The 17,348-nt window shown below is 43.5% G+C and overlaps 1 protein-coding gene across 1 annotated transcript; it reads left to right on the top strand.

Moving 5' to 3' along the window:
* Window positions 1–8,053: 8,053 nt before the first annotated feature.
* LOC124707644 (rab GTPase-activating protein 1-like) lies at window positions 8,054–16,972 on the top strand. The gene is made up of 18 exons (XM_047239308.1): window positions 8,054–8,118; window positions 8,914–8,983; window positions 9,057–9,557; window positions 9,652–9,837; window positions 9,943–10,056; window positions 10,349–10,407; window positions 10,530–10,596; window positions 10,691–10,742; window positions 10,846–10,938; window positions 11,703–11,786; window positions 11,921–12,336; window positions 12,522–12,583; window positions 13,981–14,050; window positions 14,354–14,434; window positions 14,519–14,620; window positions 15,584–15,717; window positions 16,038–16,122; window positions 16,434–16,972. Exons 1-18 carry the CDS (start codon window positions 8,075–8,077, stop codon window positions 16,698–16,700), a joined length of 2,487 nt encoding a protein of 828 aa, XP_047095264.1. The 5' UTR covers window positions 8,054–8,074; the 3' UTR covers window positions 16,701–16,972.
* Window positions 16,973–17,348: the final 376 nt, after the last annotated feature.

The following is a 17,348-nucleotide window of genomic DNA, read 5'->3' as shown; positions in this document are numbered from 1 at the left end:
CGGCGTAAAGGACGACAACGCCGGCGAGGAGGAGAAAGCTGGTTCTCATTGTTGCTTGTCGGCGGCTATCCTACCTTGAAATGAGTCTGTAGAAACAATGATGGTGTGTGGAGAAGAGGAGAACTGGCGAGCATTTAAATAGCCATGGATTTGATACACTATGAATGTGGTATATTAATTGCGCATATCTGCAAATATATTGCATGATTAATTGAGCGCATAAGACAAGAATGGCAATTGATGATTTAGCTGGCAGAAATTAATATTGTGTGACTGTCCATATCAACGGTGCTGCAAAAAAAGGGGAGCGCAAGCAAAATATGTGCACTGAACTATGAGTTCGTAATTCAAAGGGGGCACCGGGTAAAAATAAAATAGTAATAATTTCAATGGTCAGAATTATGCGTAGAAAAATTTACGCAAAGGTTCAAGTTTTACACGAGTTTTCACCAAGAATATCATTCTGAATCTTGTACAAAAACACATGTACTCCCTCCGTTCTGATTTAGTCTACATTCTAGAAAAAATGAGACAAATTAGTAGTGCATTTATTAGTACTACTTAGATATTCCAGCAACCAATCCAAGCTACATTGAAAATAACAACATCCAATAAAGAGAGTAAAACCACCTCGTTTTCAGTGTTGTTGTTGACTAAAAGCTAGAATGTAGAGTATTTCAGAACAAATTTTGAGGCTAGAATGTAGACTATTTCAGAACGGAGGGAGTATGTATAGGCAAGAAAAATAAATGAGGAGCACTGACGAAAGAATTATTCCTCTTGTCAATTATTGAGGAGGACCAAAAGTACTAAAACGTACAATTTCAAGGGTATTTTTAGCAAATAAACCAGGGTATAAACAATTTTCTGCATGTTAGGGTCTTTTAGCATATAAGGTGGTCCCTGTCTCGCCACATGCCACTATGTATATGCCAATATATGTTTTTTTAGATGACTTATTATTATTGCAAATTTACAAGCGCACAAGATGACTTAGAGATGAATCATGGAGAAAAAAGAGACCCAAACATGTACTTGAACACTATTATTAGCAAAAGAACCTTCACGGTAGGCGATAGCCTCTAGTGTGGACCGATGGAAAATTCTAGGGACAGCCAAGTCCGAGGCACCGAGAAATAAACCATTTGCATCTCTACAGACAACTACAATAACACCTATGTTGCCATGTTTCACTACAACAGCATCACCATTTACTTTGATAAAATTCAGAGGAGGTGCTAGCGAGGAAGTAGTTGATTGTGTAGCAGCCATCCTAGTCGTTGTAGACTCTACCCGAGTTGATTTCTTCGAATGTGCAATATTCAGTTCTGCGAGATAGTTTGTGGTGAACCAAAAAAACGAGAGGGGGCTTTGATAAATTTCTTCATAAATAGCCTTGCGTCTGGCACTCCAAATTGCCCAAAGAGAGACCACTACTTCCGTGAATTTCTCGTGTGATAGAGTATCTATAAGGAAGAGAATCCACTCTTTAGCATTTCCACACTGGTTTATACTCATATGTTCTGTGAGGTCTTCGTCGATCAGAGCCCAAACACATGCGTTGTTGTGCAATATCTGAGTGAATGCCTCCATTCATCATTCACAGCAGCACAAAAAAAGGCACCCGACCGTGGTTGACATTTTCGTGTGATGGCGAACTGACTTTGTAGGCATGGAGTGATGTGCTAAACTCCAAAGAAAGACTCTAATTTTGCTCGGCACTTTGGTTTTCCACACCTTTGTCCATTGTTTTGATGTGCAACAGCTAGGATATATATAGATTGATGTCCAAATCGATTCTGTACCAATCAGATTCTAATCTAATCGCATGTAAATTTGATGTACATGTTAATTGCAATAGACACAGGAGCAACGCCGGAGCTTATCGGGGGCAAAACCTGGGCGGTCGGCCCCCCAGCGAAAATCAGTTTTTGTGCTACCCAGTAGTCTGTTCGAGCCCACGAGGCCATAAGGGCCCATTTGTCCCAGCGAGTAGTCAAGCAGGTTCCTCTTGCTACCCTTAAAGCAAGCAGGTTCCTCTGCACGACTACACCCTAAAAAAAGCAGGTTCCGCAGCACGGACTCATCACTCATAGCTCGAATTGCCTCCGCCACTGCAGTTTGCAAGCTACCCTCCGGCCGGCCTATGAGGCCAATCCTCTCCCTGTGTCCCAGTTTCCCGTGGTACTTTCCTCTTTTCCTAGTACCATAGTCCCAATTGCACTTCTTGATTTGTTACTTTTGATTCTTGCATCTTAGAATTGGGGAAATTTCTAGCTAGGTCATAGATTTTGTAGTAAATTGAAATTGTCGGTTATAGATTTGTTCTACCACTGTCTAGTTAGAAGTCACGATGGTCGACAGCAAAACAATTGATTCATTTTTCAGTATAAAGGGAGGTGATTGTGATGCTAATGAACAAGCAGTCCAACCGAAGAACCCACTCTTCATGTGCAGCCCCTCTCCTGTTGCTCGAATTTTAACAACAAAATTAAGAAGAGCATGTGCATCAATCTTAGACAAATGAAATTGTGTTCTATTCAAACAAATGAACAAGATCAATCTAATCATATAAGTTTCTCAAAATGCTACAGATTTCAGCTTCTTGTTATCATATGATTTGGTGTTCCAACAAAAAAATTGCATTTTATTTTGTAGCTTCGTCTCACTGAGATTTTGTTCAAGCTCCACCCCAGGAGAGAAGACCCTACAGGGTATAGCACCACAAAACATTCTTGTGACTCTCCTCATGACACGTACCGAGAATATGACAAGCCTTATATTCTTAGAGGCTCTTGTGGTCATATCTTTCTGTTTATCATCATGTTATGCGTCTAAAGACCACGTTGGTATGTTCCACTCTTGATCTATTTTTTCATAGATTGATAGATGAGTGTGTAGTGCGAACTAAGTGGAGCTAATAGTCCACTCTTAATTGGTCCTTTAGATTAATTTTGTAACTCTGTTTTTGAATGGGTGTTTCTCTTTTGCATAGGCGTCCTCGAATGGATTGAGTCGTGCTCCAATGCTCGAATAGTTCCCTGTGAGCTAAAAGACTTCATGGATACATGCCAAGAAGATGGTTATGACCCTGAAAGCTCCTGCAGAAACATACCAAGTTTTGATGATACAGTTTGTTGTTGCCACCTGAAAGCTCCTGCAGAAACATACCAGGAATACACCTTTTTGTGACAAGTTTTCTTGCGGTGTGTCGTCATGGTGATACAACAGATGCCATGGGTAGGCTTATCTTGGGGCCGATGTGTACCGAGGGGACCGGAGGAGGGGAGGATTAAGAAAGGGAGAGCACGAACAGGAAGATCTACTCCAACATACTCTTTGTATTTGATTCTCAACGGGGAGCTACAAGGTTCGAACTTAGCCTAGGGCCAGAGGTTGAAGATGAAGTGTACGGTAAACTAGCCAACAAAGGTGTCTCCCCGCACAAGGGGGATGGCCCTCTCCTTATATAGGGGAGAGGTGGCTTACAAGGGAAGGAACCCTAGGGAATCTATGCCTAGCTAAGCCTACTTTATAAAGCTTCTTTAGCTTCAGGCATGACGTTCCCTTCTGCGGCCCTTGTCTGGTGATGCCCCTTGATCGGCCTACGGTAGCTTTTCTCGTCATCAAGCTGCTTTGGCTTCAGAGCTTCGCTTAAAGCTGACCTTCTTAGCTCCTTCGTGTTCTTTGGCTTCATAGGGAATCTTTGACTAGGGTGCCGACATGTTGCCGTTGTGGCTATGCCAGATCCAAGTAGATTTGGCCGGAGTAAAGCGAACTCTTGTCTTCTTATCCTTCCTGACTTTGGTTTCCTAGGAGTGTCTCCGGCTTAGATATTGCCAGTTCCCTTGCTCCGGCATACCCCTTGATGACCCACAAGTATAGGGGATCGCAACAGTCTTCGAGGGAAGTAAAACCCAAATTTATTGATTCGACACAAGGGGAGATAAAGAATACTTATAAGCCTTAACAACTGAGTTGTCAATTCAGCTGCACCTGGAAAGCACTAGCAACGAGGGTGATGTGAAAGTAGCAAGTAATATGAGAGCAGTAGTAACAAGTAACACGACAGCAGTAGCGTAATATGAGAGCAATGGCACCAGAAAATAGTTGATACTACTTCCAATGACATATAGAACGAGTATATGATGATGAGAGATGGACCGGGGTTCCCAGCTATCTACACTAGTGGTAACTCTCCAATAACAAATGTTGGGTGAACAAATTACAGTTGGGCAATTGATAGGATTGAAATAGCATTAAGACGGAACATCAAGATTATTAATCATGTAGGCATGTTTTCCATATATAGTCATACGTGCTCGCAATGAGAAACTTGTACAACATCTTTTGTCCTACTAGCCGGTGGCAGCCGGGTCTCTAGGGAATCTACTGGAAATTAAGGTACTCCTTTTAATAGAGCACGAAGCAAAGCATTAACACTCCGTGAAAACATGTGATCCTCATACCTAAGCCTTCCCCTCCAGTTATCCCAGTTGCTATCACTCTAGGGCCTCGGGTTCCGGACATAGACATGTGCAAACAACTTGTAGATAAAATCTAAGCAATAAGTATAGAGCTTAAATCTAAGATCATGCCACTCGGGCCCTAGTGACAAGCATTAAACACAACAAGATTGCAGCAACAATAACTTCATAAACTTTATAGATAGACTAATCATAATGTAACAATCCATCGGATCCCAACAAACACAACACCGATTACATCGGATGAATCTCAATCATGTAAGGCAGCTCATGAGATCATTGTATTGAAGTACATGGGGGAGAGAATACCAACTAGCTACAGCCTAGAACCCGTATTCCATGGGGGAACTACTCACGGAGCATGATGGAGGCGGTGGCGTTGATGGAGATGGCTTCCGGGGCACTTCCCGTCCCGGCAGGGTGCCGGAACGGAGACTTCGTCCCCCGAATTGGAGTTTCGCGATGGTGGCGGCGCCCTCGGAATCTTTCTCGGAGTTTCGTCAATTGGTATCGCGTTTTTAGGTCGAAAGGGGTCTTATAGGCGAAGAGGCGGCGCAGAGGGGCACCAGGGCGCCCTCCCCATAGGCCAGCGCGGCCGGGCCCGAGCCCGCGCGGCCCTATGGTGTGGGGGCCTGAGCCTCCCCTCTGACTCCCCTTCGGTGTCCTGGTCCGTCTCGGTGAATTATGATGTTTGGTCTTCGTTTCGTCGAATTCCGAGAATATTACCCGAACAGCCTTTCTGGAACCAAAAACAGCAAAAAACAGGAACTGACACTTCGGCATCTTGTTAATAGGTTAGTTCTGGAAAATGCATAAAAACATTATAAAGTTCGAGTAAAACATGTAAGTATTATCATAAAACAAGCATGGAACATCAAAAATTATAGGTATGTTGGAGACGTATCACCCCTCCCGGTATACTGGACCGTACCAACTAGTAATCTCTTAACTCGAACTTTCATAATCCGGATTGCCTTTTAATCCGGTTTACAAGTATCTTATCTTGGCATATTTGCCATAACCTTGACCTACCGGGGGTCATCCCCCCGACACGGTGGCTGTTATTGTGTTTTTAGCTTCTATAGCGTTAATGCCACTCGTTACCCATGCACATACAACTTGTGCAAACTCCTCTTCATCTTTCTCCTCCTCATCCTCCTCCGAGTCGGAGGCTTCTTCAAGCACCGTCAAGAGGATATCATTGTTTGTGCCCACCATCCTGGTGAAAATTTGTGATGTTGACGGGTGTGCCTGTGCTAGATGAGAATGTTGGCGATGTCGAGCTCAATCCAGTGTTTTCGAAGATAAAATCCAGTGTCCTAAACGAATGATTTGTCCTAGGATGAATTGTATTCAGAGTGTTCCCGCTTGCACCATGACTCCTGACGCAATGAGCCCCATTGTGGCCGCCAAATGTCGTGGTATTTTCCCGGTATCATCCATGGGGATAGCAAAGTTGATGATACAATTGATGTAGGTTGCGTCGGAGAATCTAGGAACTGGATTGGCACAACGATATATCCAGGTTTATTGGGGGTATGCTAAATAGATATACCCACGTCATAATCTAGTTAGGGCAAGCTCGATGGCCCACATATGGTGGTTAGGCTTATGGCTTAACCGGAATCCCAGTTGCTACCTAAATCAACGAGTGTTAAAAAAAGTAGGCTTGAAATACAACACAAGAATATTCAGGTTTTCCCATTTCACCATGTAACCGCTCTTGTCACCGATGCCCTCAGGGGTCGAGCCTCCACCCCTAGTGCCATTTACAATACGCGAGGATGACGACGACTACACGACGCCCTCGATGGAGAAGAAGAGGCATTGGAGGGTAGGCAACTGCATGGCTCATCGACATCCTCCTTGATGGAATCGGGACCAAGCAACACTGGTGTAGGCTGCGGGTGCAAAATGCAGCAGATGGCCTGCAGGTGAGGACCGATGACCCGAGACCAGTGTGATTCCCTCTCGTTGACGCTCTTGCTAACCAAGTTGAGTGAAGGAGGACCTCATTGGTGGGGCTCAGTGGGTAGACGATGAGGTTTGTGCACTTCCTGCAGGTGAGGACGACCGACATGGAAGAGGATAAAGTGCGAGGCTTGGCGAGCTCAACGAGGAGGCTAGGTGGCGGCCGCTCGGCGAGCTCGACCAGGAGATGGGCTAGCGGCTACTCCGCAAGAGATGGGTGTGGCGGAGGAGCAGGGGAGTGGAATAGAAGGGGATTGGGAGAGGGAGATGAGACGTGATTCTAGGAAGGAGACGAGACGGGGTTGGGGGAGAGGCACAATGGAAGCTAGGGGTTTGCCTGGATTGTGGCCATTTTTATACCACCGTGGTAAAAAAAGGCCGAGATTTACTCCAAAGAACCAATCAGACAATCAAGACTCCAAACACAACAGGAATCCTGATGGGGGTGCATCATCTACATCTTTAGATCCATTCCACATAGACAAACAAAATCACGGGCTATCCCAGAGACAAAATAGAGCAGCATGACACCATATACTACCATCTTGAGGCAAAAAAAAAAAAAATCAAGGGCTATCCCATTATATACTACTCGACCAGCATGCCGCAACCACAACAAAGAGACGACAAGATGCCCAATAGGGGAGCTTGGGAAACACGACGAGGAGCTGAGAAGTGGCACAACACGGAGCAAGCGGTGCAACGGAGGAGCTATCGGCCCGACATCGAGGTGGATGGGCACATCGCTGATTTCACCGCTCGCCCTTTCCTCCGTCCCCGCTAGGCATAGGACGAACCGCGTCGACAGACTAAAATTGGGAAAAAAAAGAAAAGACCACAAAGAGAAAAATCCTAGCCGCGAAAAACCCAGAACAAAACCAAAGCACCTAGTCAGGGCGCGGACGGGAAAAACCGTTGAGCAAGGGCGGTACAAAGATGGACGAGAGCAGCAATATTTGCGCAGCAACGGACGGAGAAAGATCCGGCTTTGCCGAATTGTAACCGGTCGTCTGCTAGGTAGGGGAAGTGCAGAAATTTGGGATTGACATAAAAAGCAGAACATTTGAAAGCTGTTCGAATTTCATGTCCACACCGATGCAAATGCACCGGGGAGCCGTTTTGTTCCGAGCATCGAATCAAACACAAAGCAAATCGCCGGTGTAATTCCATTTTCACCATAGAAAAAGACTAGCAACACGGGAACTTCTCACCGTTTATTAAAAAGGGTGTGCTGCCACCACGCTGCCCGTAAACAAAGGAAAAACTCCACGCTCGCGGACCAGATCGGCTGGCCGGGGCAGCACGACCCCGTACACGAACACGAGCCCGAGCCCGTGCACGGAGGATCGGGATCTCGGCCTGGGCGTCGCGGCGGACACAAGTCACGGTCCAGCAACCAACCACGACGAAGGCAAGAGAAAACAGAAAAGCCGCGCGGCGCCAACCACGAGGCTGGTCGAGTCCAGTCCCCCCCGTTTCTCACTCCACTCGCGTCACATCTCGCTCTCCTTCCTCCCCACCCAACCGGGGGCCAGCCAGATCAAAGCCACCGCCACCGCCACCGTCACCGCCACTTCGCCGCTCCCGCTCCGCCGCCGCGGCAGTGCGCGGAGGAGATGAAGCCCAAGAGCCTCCCGTTCATCGCCTTCGAGCACAAGCGGTTCGTTCCCTTTCCCCGCTCCCCCCACTTGCCTCCTCCGCCCCTCCGCCGCCACGGAGGTTTCTCCTCGGGATTCTCGGGGGCGCGTTGCTTGGTTTCGACGCCCGCGCACTCCCAAATTTCGCCTCGCCCGAATTTTGGCGTATACGTGGGCGTTACACCGAGGATCTCGCCCCAAGTATCTTCTCCTTGTGCGCTGCGAGATTTCCGCTTCGATTCCACATGCTTCGTTTGCCGGGGATCTCGCTTCGGCGCGTCGCGGCGCGGCGTGGATGCGGCACGCCGCGTCGGGCGGGTCTCGTTTGCTAAATTCTGGGGGTAATGCCGTGCGGAATTGGGTAACGCATGGGCCGAGGACTGTTTCAGCGTTACCGAGCGGCGAAGCACCGCGTGCCTCTCTGGATCCCCTACCCATACCGTCGGCAGCGTAGGTTGTGCTTTGCAGGTAGGTTGGTTGCGGGCATTGAGTGAACTGCGGAGTTTAGTGATGTTTGCCTTTTTTTAGATAGTAAGATCTGGGGGTTCCATGGAAGTGTCGCCACGAGTTTTAGGATTGTCCCAAGTACACCATTCTGCAATTGAGTTGCGACATTGTCAGTTTGTCATTTCTACCGAGCATAATTGTTTGGTAGCAAATTTTGTAGAGCCTCGAACTTTCATCCGTGCATTTCTTAGTAAACAGTGCCAGTATTTCCTTCCTGATGATGTGTGGTTGAACCAGAGATAGCTTTCATGTGTGCGTTTCTCAGTAAACAATGCCAGCATTCCCTTCCTGATGTTGTGTGATTGAACCAGGGACGCCTATGGCTTCGCAGTGCGGCCCCAGCACCTGCAGCGTTACAAGGAGTATGCAGGCATCTACAAGGTAGTACAATACACACACGCCAGAATTACCCTATGCATTGTCTGGTCTTGACGAGCTGCACGCATTCTTGCAGGAGGAGGAAGAGGAGAGATCTGACAGATGGAAGAGCTTTCTGGAGAGGCGGACCGAATCGCCTGGACAGGGCCTGAACGCTGCACTGCCCGTGGACGAAGCTGCAATTTCTGTTGAGGAGAATGAGGCTGGGAGTTCTCAACTGTTGCACGAGAAGAGTGCCCAAGGGCCGCATAAGTTCGAGTCATGGAAGCCAATACGCCCATCCCTGGGCAACATCGAGCATATGATGGGTCTGCGCGTTGAGAAGAAGCATTCATCTGCTGTCAGGTTGCAGCCGAAGGAGTCCACCCATCCTGTGACGGTTGAAGAGGCCAAGGTGTCAGGGGACTCGGACGATGAGTTCTATGATGCCGATAAGGTTGACCCTAGCCAGGAAGTGCACTCAGGTGATAGTGCGAATGCTGAAACTGGCAACATGAGTCAAGAAGAAACTTACTCCCTCAAGGATCAGTTGGAGTGTCTTGTCCATGGTGGACTGCCGATGGCTTTGAGAGGAGAGGTACAGCATGTTGTTTCCTATAGCTTTTCGATTTATGTCTCTTATTTTGGATTTTGCCTACTCATTCAGTAGTCTCTTGCTTTCCTGGTGACAGCTGTGGCAAGCTTTTGTTGGTGTCGAAGCTCGCAGAGTAAAAGGGTACTATGATTGTCTGGTTGCTTCGGAAGGTGAACTGGAAGATAGCAGATGTTCAGATCCTCTGGCCTCAGAAGGTGTCAATGAAAAAACGGAAGTATTTGCAGAAATTTCCTCTGAGAAGTGCAAAGGGCAAATAGAGAAGGTAAACGTTTGTCTTCATTGTCATGGAGAAGTATTATCCTTTTCGTTAATAATTAACATCTGGGAAGCTAACATAATCCAATCTGACTCATCTGGCCTCTTATAGGACTTGCCTAGAACTTTTCCAGGACATCCTGCGTTAGATGAGGATGGAAGAAATGCCTTGAGACGCTTGCTTCTGGCTTATGCTAGACACAATCCAACAGTTGGCTATTGTCAGGTAAGTGTATCCATTAATGCCACCCCACATTATTTTCTTTATGGTGCTGGAAGTTATCTGTTTCTCTCGAGCTTCTAAATAACATTTGAAGTAAAGTTGTTGTGTTCCAAGTCACATACACCACTACTGAACACAAAACCTATTACTCAATTGTTCCAATATAATGCATGTGACTGTAGAGGTCTCTCATTCAGATTATGGTGTTACAGTGATCTAGTAGACAAATGTTTACAATTTGTCATTTTTTAAACTTTTCTCATAGCAACAATATCTTTGTTGAATAATACTGTAGGCGATGAACTTCTTTGCTGGACTCTTACTTCTATTGATGCCAGAAGAAAATGCATTTTGGTACGTCCACCATGACTATTTGTTCTACTCTTATCTGGGTTTAGGGTTGCAGCCTTTTTTTCTTCTAATATTTCAAGATTGCTCAGTTGAATAGTATATTAAATCTCTTGATGGTATAACAGGACATTGGTAGGAATTATAGATGACTACTTTGATGGGTACTTTTCTGAAGAAATGATTGAGTCACAGGTACTTGTTTCTTTGCAAAGCTTGCATATGCCAGTGCTTGAAATTCCAAGTTTGATAATCGTTTATGCAAAATTAATGTTTGGTATCCATTCAGGTGGATCAGCTTGTTTTAGAGGAGTTAGTCCATGAGAAATTCCCGAAATTAGGTTAGCAACATATTACAAATATACATTGTTGGTGCGATGAGACTCACTTAGCTAATAACTCAAAAAAATGATAATTCATGGCTTAACATACGTTTCAATGCAGCAAATCACTTGGACTACCTCGGCCTTGAAGTTGCATGGGTTACTGGACCATGGTTTCTATCCATTTTCACCAATGTGCTTCCCTGGGAGAGTGGTTAGTGTTAACTTATATGTTTTCAACAGTTATCGCTTCTAAAAGCACATTTTCTAGTTATCTACCTTAGCTAACTCTATTTCAACAAAGCTCATTGACGTCTCATGATTTAGTCCAAGCCAACATCACTCTTAGTGAACATGTGAACAACATTAATCTGATGAACTCCCTCCGTTCCAAAATAATTGAAGTTCTAGTTTTGTCCTAAGTAACTACTTTAAGTTTGACCAAATTTATAGAAAAATATATGAACATCCAGAACACTAATTTAGTTTTATTAGATTCATCATTCATTGAATTTTCATACTATATAGATTGGATGTAGTAAATAGTAGCATATTTCTACAAAATTTGGTCAAACTTAGAGGAGTTTGACTTAGGAGAAAACTAGAACTTCAATTATTTTGGGACGGAGGGAGTAACTATTATATCAACTGCAACATCTATGCAATAGAACAAAAGTCGATGATGCAGATCCATATAATCTTCGTAAGGAGGAGGTCAGGGAGAAGTTGATTAAGTGAGCCCTCAGCCCTCCCTAAAAAGTGTGAAAACAACCATTGTCATGTTTCTCACATTACAATTGATGTCTATGGGGTACATAGGAACTATGAATATTGTGGTGTCTGATAATCAGTTATGTTTATTGTTGGCCACCTGTACATAGGCACCGAATGTCTGGTATAAAATTCTCATGCATTTGCTTTGTGTTAAAAAAGTGACAAATACATACTGTATTGGTATGTACTGCTTGAACATTTCAGTCCTCCGTGTATGGGATGTGCTTCTGTTCGATGGGAATCGTGTGATGCTATTCCGGACAGCCCTTGCCCTACTGGAGTTTTACGGTACCAAGCACACTTTTCATATGTCGTACTTTCCAAAAAAAAAACATTACTGTACCATATTTCATAGATACCCCAAAAAATTCGTCTCATGAACTGAGCCGAGATTGATTCTTGACTTGTTGCGCTAATTGCAGGCCCTGCACTTGTGACTACAAAGGATGCTGGTGATGCGGTTACCCTTTTGCAGTCTTTAGCTGGCTCGACTTTTGACAGCAGCCAGCTTGTCCTAACAGCTCGCATGGGATATCAGTCTGTAAATGAAGCAGGATTGCAAGATCTGAGGAACAAACACCGGCCATCTGTTATATCTTCAATGGAAGAAAGGGCGAAAGGCCTAGGTGTCTGCAAAGACAATGTTCTTGCATCAAAGCTCTATAATTTCAAACGTGAGCCTGAACCGCTGGTATCGATAAATAATTCAGCAGACCAAATGAGTGATGACGCAGATGGGGATATTAACCAAGAGGGTGATTATGGCGACATGGATGATATGTATGGTGGCCTGACAGTCAATTCTGAGATTGATTCGTTGCCGGATCCAAAGGACCAGGTTGCCATTTCAATCCTATAGTCCAAGCTTTACTACTGTGCTGAAGTATTTTTTTTTTTCCGATAAAGATGCACTCGAGCAGTTGCAGCCTGTGACCCTGTCATTTCTATTTCTACCTTTAGTAGTAGCTCAACAATACAAGTGGTTGCTGTAATTTGCTAATTCGTGTTAGTTGTTTACTGCAGGTCACCTGGTTGAAGGTTGAGTTATGCCGATTGCTAGAGGAGAGAAGATCAGCTGTTCTCAGGTATATTTTCTACATATTCATGATTGTATTTTTGTCTCAGGTTGCTGAAACAATTGTTCTTAGGCATGTTGGATCCAGTTTCCACGTTTGATGATTTTAGTTTGTTCTAGGTTACTGGAAGGAACAATCTTATGTGACCACTCCACTTTTTAGATAGTTGTCATTGTTCAAGTAAATATTACTGGTTTCTTTATGCTGTTTGGGGGTCTAGTTTTCTTCATTAACATGTTCTGAAACTGGTAAATCCCAGGTATCTCACAGCATAGACAGTTGAAACTTCACTAACCTAGTTTCAGCTACAAGAAACTGGAATCTGAGTATTTGTAGTTATTTTCATTCTTCTTGTTTGCTAACCTAAACTTCACTAACCTAGTTTCAGCTACAAGAAACTGGAATCTGACTATTTGTAGTTATTTTCATTCTTCTTGTTTGCTTACTGTTGAAAGACTTAGTTGATTATGGCATTTGATTGCGTCTACACAAGCATGTCGTAACCAGCAAACCAAACTACATAAAAATAGTCTTAAAATTCTATCTTAACAAGGGATTATGCTTTTTTCCAGTGGCTACATTTTAATTGTTATCTCTCACAAAACCAAAAGGACTTCTGAGTCATGCATGCTTATGGGATCATGTGCAGACAAATGAAGGGTCATCTCTAGATAATTTCCAGGGAAATATTTTTTCAGCTATATGTGTGGACTCTTCGGCGATGTTCATTCCCACATGTTGAAGTGTATAAGTAGATTGCCTAGCCCTTTCCATCAGTTCGGACTTTTGGTTGTGTTGGCTAGTGCATGAAGCTTAACATGGTATCAGAGCCCAGGGTCTCGAGTTCGAGTCCTGGCTTTCGCAATTTATCCTAAAATTGTTGTTGCCCCCTCGGAGTCCACGAATAGGCACGTATATGCCTGTTGAGCCTGTCTCTGACTCGGGTTGCGTTGGCTAGTGCATGAAGCTTAACACCACATACATACGTACCGGCTGGACTTTTTAACACGTATCACCACATACCCAGTAGCAAGAGATGGAGTGTGTCTGGAGCCTTGTCATGATCAGTAGGCCAGAGATGGGTACATGTACCTGGACACACTTAACATGACTATTATACCCATATACGTTCAACCTAGTTGTATGTTCAAGAAAAGATGTCCTGACCTAGTTATTTACCTGCCTCCTGTGAACAGATGTGAATTCTTTCACAAGTATTTAAATGTGACGTGCTACCTATTGTTTCTGAGTCATTGAAACTGTGAAATGCAAGATGCCTTTATATGGTTGTTTCTTTTTGTCGCAAACATTCTTTATGACTTGTTCAGGGTGCATTCATGGCAGTGGAATACCTTCCGCTCAGTGTAAGTGTTCTTTGTAATGATTTTTATTCCTTTACCATTCAGAGCTGATGAACTAGAGACAGCATTGATGGAAATGGTTAAGCAAGACAATAGACGCCAATTAAGTGCAAAGGTATAGCCAGATATACTTATCATTTTGTCAGTAATATTTAACTTTATAGCTCAGCATTAACACCTATGCAGCTATGCCACAGAAATAGCTTTTTCCTAGTTCTGTAGTTAAGCTTGTATTTCAATTTGCTAAAATACACGCACCTCAAATAACCATCTCACTAGATAGAAATTCTGCAATATTTCTGTAGCATATGCACTTAGTTTTGTAATAACCATCCACCAATTTGTAACCCCTGCCAGTCTAGCATCGAGGTTGGCGTGTAAGAAAATAATTGTGCAAATAACGACATCTTTGTTTTAGGCTGAGCAGTTGGAACATGATTTATCTGAACTAAAGCAGACTCTATCAGACAAGCAGGAACAGGAGCAAGCAATGTTTCAGGTACAGTCCTCAGTCGGTATAGCTTCAGGAAATGTATGTTTCTAGTCTCTACTGTGACATATTTAACAAGGAATTATATTGAAGGTACTGATGCGTGTGGAACAAGAACTGAAATATGCAGAAGAAGCACGCATCTCTGCTGAGCAGGATGCTGCTGCCCAGAGATACGCTGCTAACGTGCTACAGGTTCATTAGCCAACTTGATCTATTGTCTGCACAGACCATCTCTGGTTTTCTTAGGCATCATTTATTTCCATCTGAACTAACCGAAATCCTGGTCAGTTCAGTGTAGCATCAGTGTCTAGAAATTGATATGGAGACACTATGTTATTCCCTCCGACCCATATCACTTGTCGCAGATTTAGTACAAGTAATATGGGTCGGAGGGAGTACTACAGATTTTGACCCACGTTTAGACCAAAAAGAACATACACTTCTTCAAAATAGTTGCAATATTACACTCAAAAGATCTCTAAGCAACTTGGTTTTTTACCCTTACCAAATATACCAGGCTATTAGATACAAGCTGGCCATTTTCTACAGCCAACTTGGTTAGTACCCTTGCCAAATATACCAGGCTAACAGTACTTATATCCTGAGTTAACTAACTTGATTACCGATTTCGGTGTAGTTCTAATTGATTTTGCCATCAACTCTAATCTCCTGAGTTTTTTTTTACGAACATCTACTGTTGTAAATTGGCAAGTAGCATAACAGTTGACGATATCATTTAAGAGAACAGGCGTCTAAGCAGTTCAAAACTTAAAAGCTGTTCCTCTTTCGTGCCTGATCAAAACCTTTGCCTGTTGGGGAAACAGTTATAGCTACTCCCTCCGATCCATAATAAGTGTCGGGAGCTTAGTACAAAAGTTGTAAAACTTAGTACTAAATTTCCGACACTTACTATGGATCGGAGGGAGTAGTAGATTTGCTATGCCCTGAGTTGAATCGTTGTATTATATTTCGGTACATGTCCACTGGGGAATCTGAGAGGAAACGTGGTATGATGGCTCAGGCATACTTCATTTCTTGTCAATATGGGAATAATGATTGATTTGTCAGAATTGACATGCAATGAAGTCAGCTCTATGATTGCCGTATTCCTTATTACTATATTATACACTCACTAAGATCACGACACGTGTGCAGGAGAAGTATGAGGAAGCTATGGCTTCATTTGCGCAAATGGAGAACAGAGCTGTAATGGCAGAAACAATGCTGGAGGCCACATTGCAATACCAGTCTAGCCAGCAGAAAGCATTTTCCCCTTTGCCTTCTCCAAGGTACTCAGTCTTGCATCTTCAGATGTTTGTACTACCAGGCAGCCTTCTGCTTAAACCTGGAAACACATCCATGTTGATTTACAGATCTTATTCTTGATACTGTCGGAACTTCTGAACTTTTTTGGTGCTGTCTATATAAGGTTCCTAATGTGCAATTATGGCAGCTCTGCTGTAAAAGTTTGATTCCCCACCACAAGATTAGCAAAGTTTATTACTGTGATAGTGAATTTGAGTTACTTAATTTCCCATCTGAAAGAAAGAGTTAAATACTTTTTGTTATCCCAATGTTGATATTTACTGGGTTTGTTATTTGCCTGCAGAGAATCTGTGCAAGATGAGGAGATACAGCCTAAAAGAATAAACTTACTTGGACCATTTTCACTGAGTTGGCGTGATAAGAGCAAGGTAACTTACCCTGACCAATAGACAAAGACCTGAGTGCCTATGGCCACACCAGTTTTGGCCAGTTGGAAGGGAACTAAACAATAGAGATAATCCCTGTGCTTGAGATAAAAGCTATATCTACTACAATCTAGTGTCTAGTACAAGTATAAACTTCTATCATCTCAACTATTACGATATAATATTCAAATGGCAGCAATGTGAATTCTTGGTTAGACTTCAAATTCTGAGCAAATCCTCCATTCTCGCAACCCAGGTTGTACCTATACTTTTACCAGGTTATATACTGACCCGGCAGCATCGATTCTTCTCAGGGAAAACAGAACAATGCTAGTGACTGCACAGATGCCAAGCTTACAGACACTCATGATCAAAGGGAAGAGACACCCAACGTGGATGATGATGGGAAACAGGGAGGAACACAAAAGATGGAAAGTGAATGTACAGTGGAGTCACCCAAAGGGAACGGCAAGCTGATGGCAGACACGCCGAAGAAAGACCCTGAGCTGCCAAGAGTCCATATTATCGTGAATGATATGAATGGGCAGCATGAACAGTTGCAAGAAATACAATTGGATTGATAATTATGAGCTCATCCCTTACTTCACCACTGGCGTACGTTGCTATTGAGGCAACACTGGATGGCTTAAAGTTTTGAACAATCGTGTATTCTTTTTCTATCCTCTCTCTGCCCTTTAGAGTTTTTTTTTTCTTTTCTTTCATTACCACTTTGTAGGTGTATAGCTTCCTGCTTCTCTCCATTATTACTTGGAAAGAGAAAAATGCAAGGTTATATGGCTGTCTATTAGTTGTCTCCTTGTGATGTAAATGCGTTTTAGAGGGAACGTACCAAATGAACATTCTGCGAAAGAACAGCATGCTTTGATGCCAATTATCATCTCTGATAGAGAAGAGGGCATGGTTCATCGTTGTTGTGAGTTACAGACTTGTTACTCCTAGTATATATTGTCTCTATTTAGTGAACTGGTGCTAGCCTTGATAAAATGATCTGTTGTTCTTAAGATTGGTAGATTCCCCCCTTACAAACCGAAATAATTTAGGAAATTTCGGTTTTTTACATGGTTAACGAATTTTCTTTTTGAGGGATACATAGTTAACGAATTAACCGAAATGTGTCCTATGCACGTTGAAAATACGCACTGGGTCTTCTGGGCTTCAATTTTTTTTTGTAAAAAGATAAATTGCAAGTAGAGGATGCACATATATAT

Source organism: Lolium rigidum, chromosome 4 (assembly GCF_022539505.1).
Source record: "Lolium rigidum isolate FL_2022 chromosome 4, APGP_CSIRO_Lrig_0.1, whole genome shotgun sequence".
Taxonomy (NCBI): domain Eukaryota; kingdom Viridiplantae; phylum Streptophyta; class Magnoliopsida; order Poales; family Poaceae; genus Lolium; species Lolium rigidum.
This window is presented reverse-complemented; position numbering and strand designations above follow the sequence as displayed.

Bases quoted from the DNA above. Each gene is read 5' to 3' on its own strand.
- LOC124707644 (XM_047239308.1), top strand. From the start codon at position 8,075: ATGAAGCCCAAGAGCCTCCCGTTCATCGCCTTCGAGCACAAGCG. The intron at 10,939-11,702 runs GTTAGTGTTAAC...TGAACATTTCAG, and splicing joins TGTGCTTCCCTGGGAGAGTG to TCCTCCGTGTATGGGATGTG. The intron at 12,584-13,980 runs GTATATTTTCTA...TTTACCATTCAG, and splicing joins AGAAGATCAGCTGTTCTCAG to AGCTGATGAACTAGAGACAG.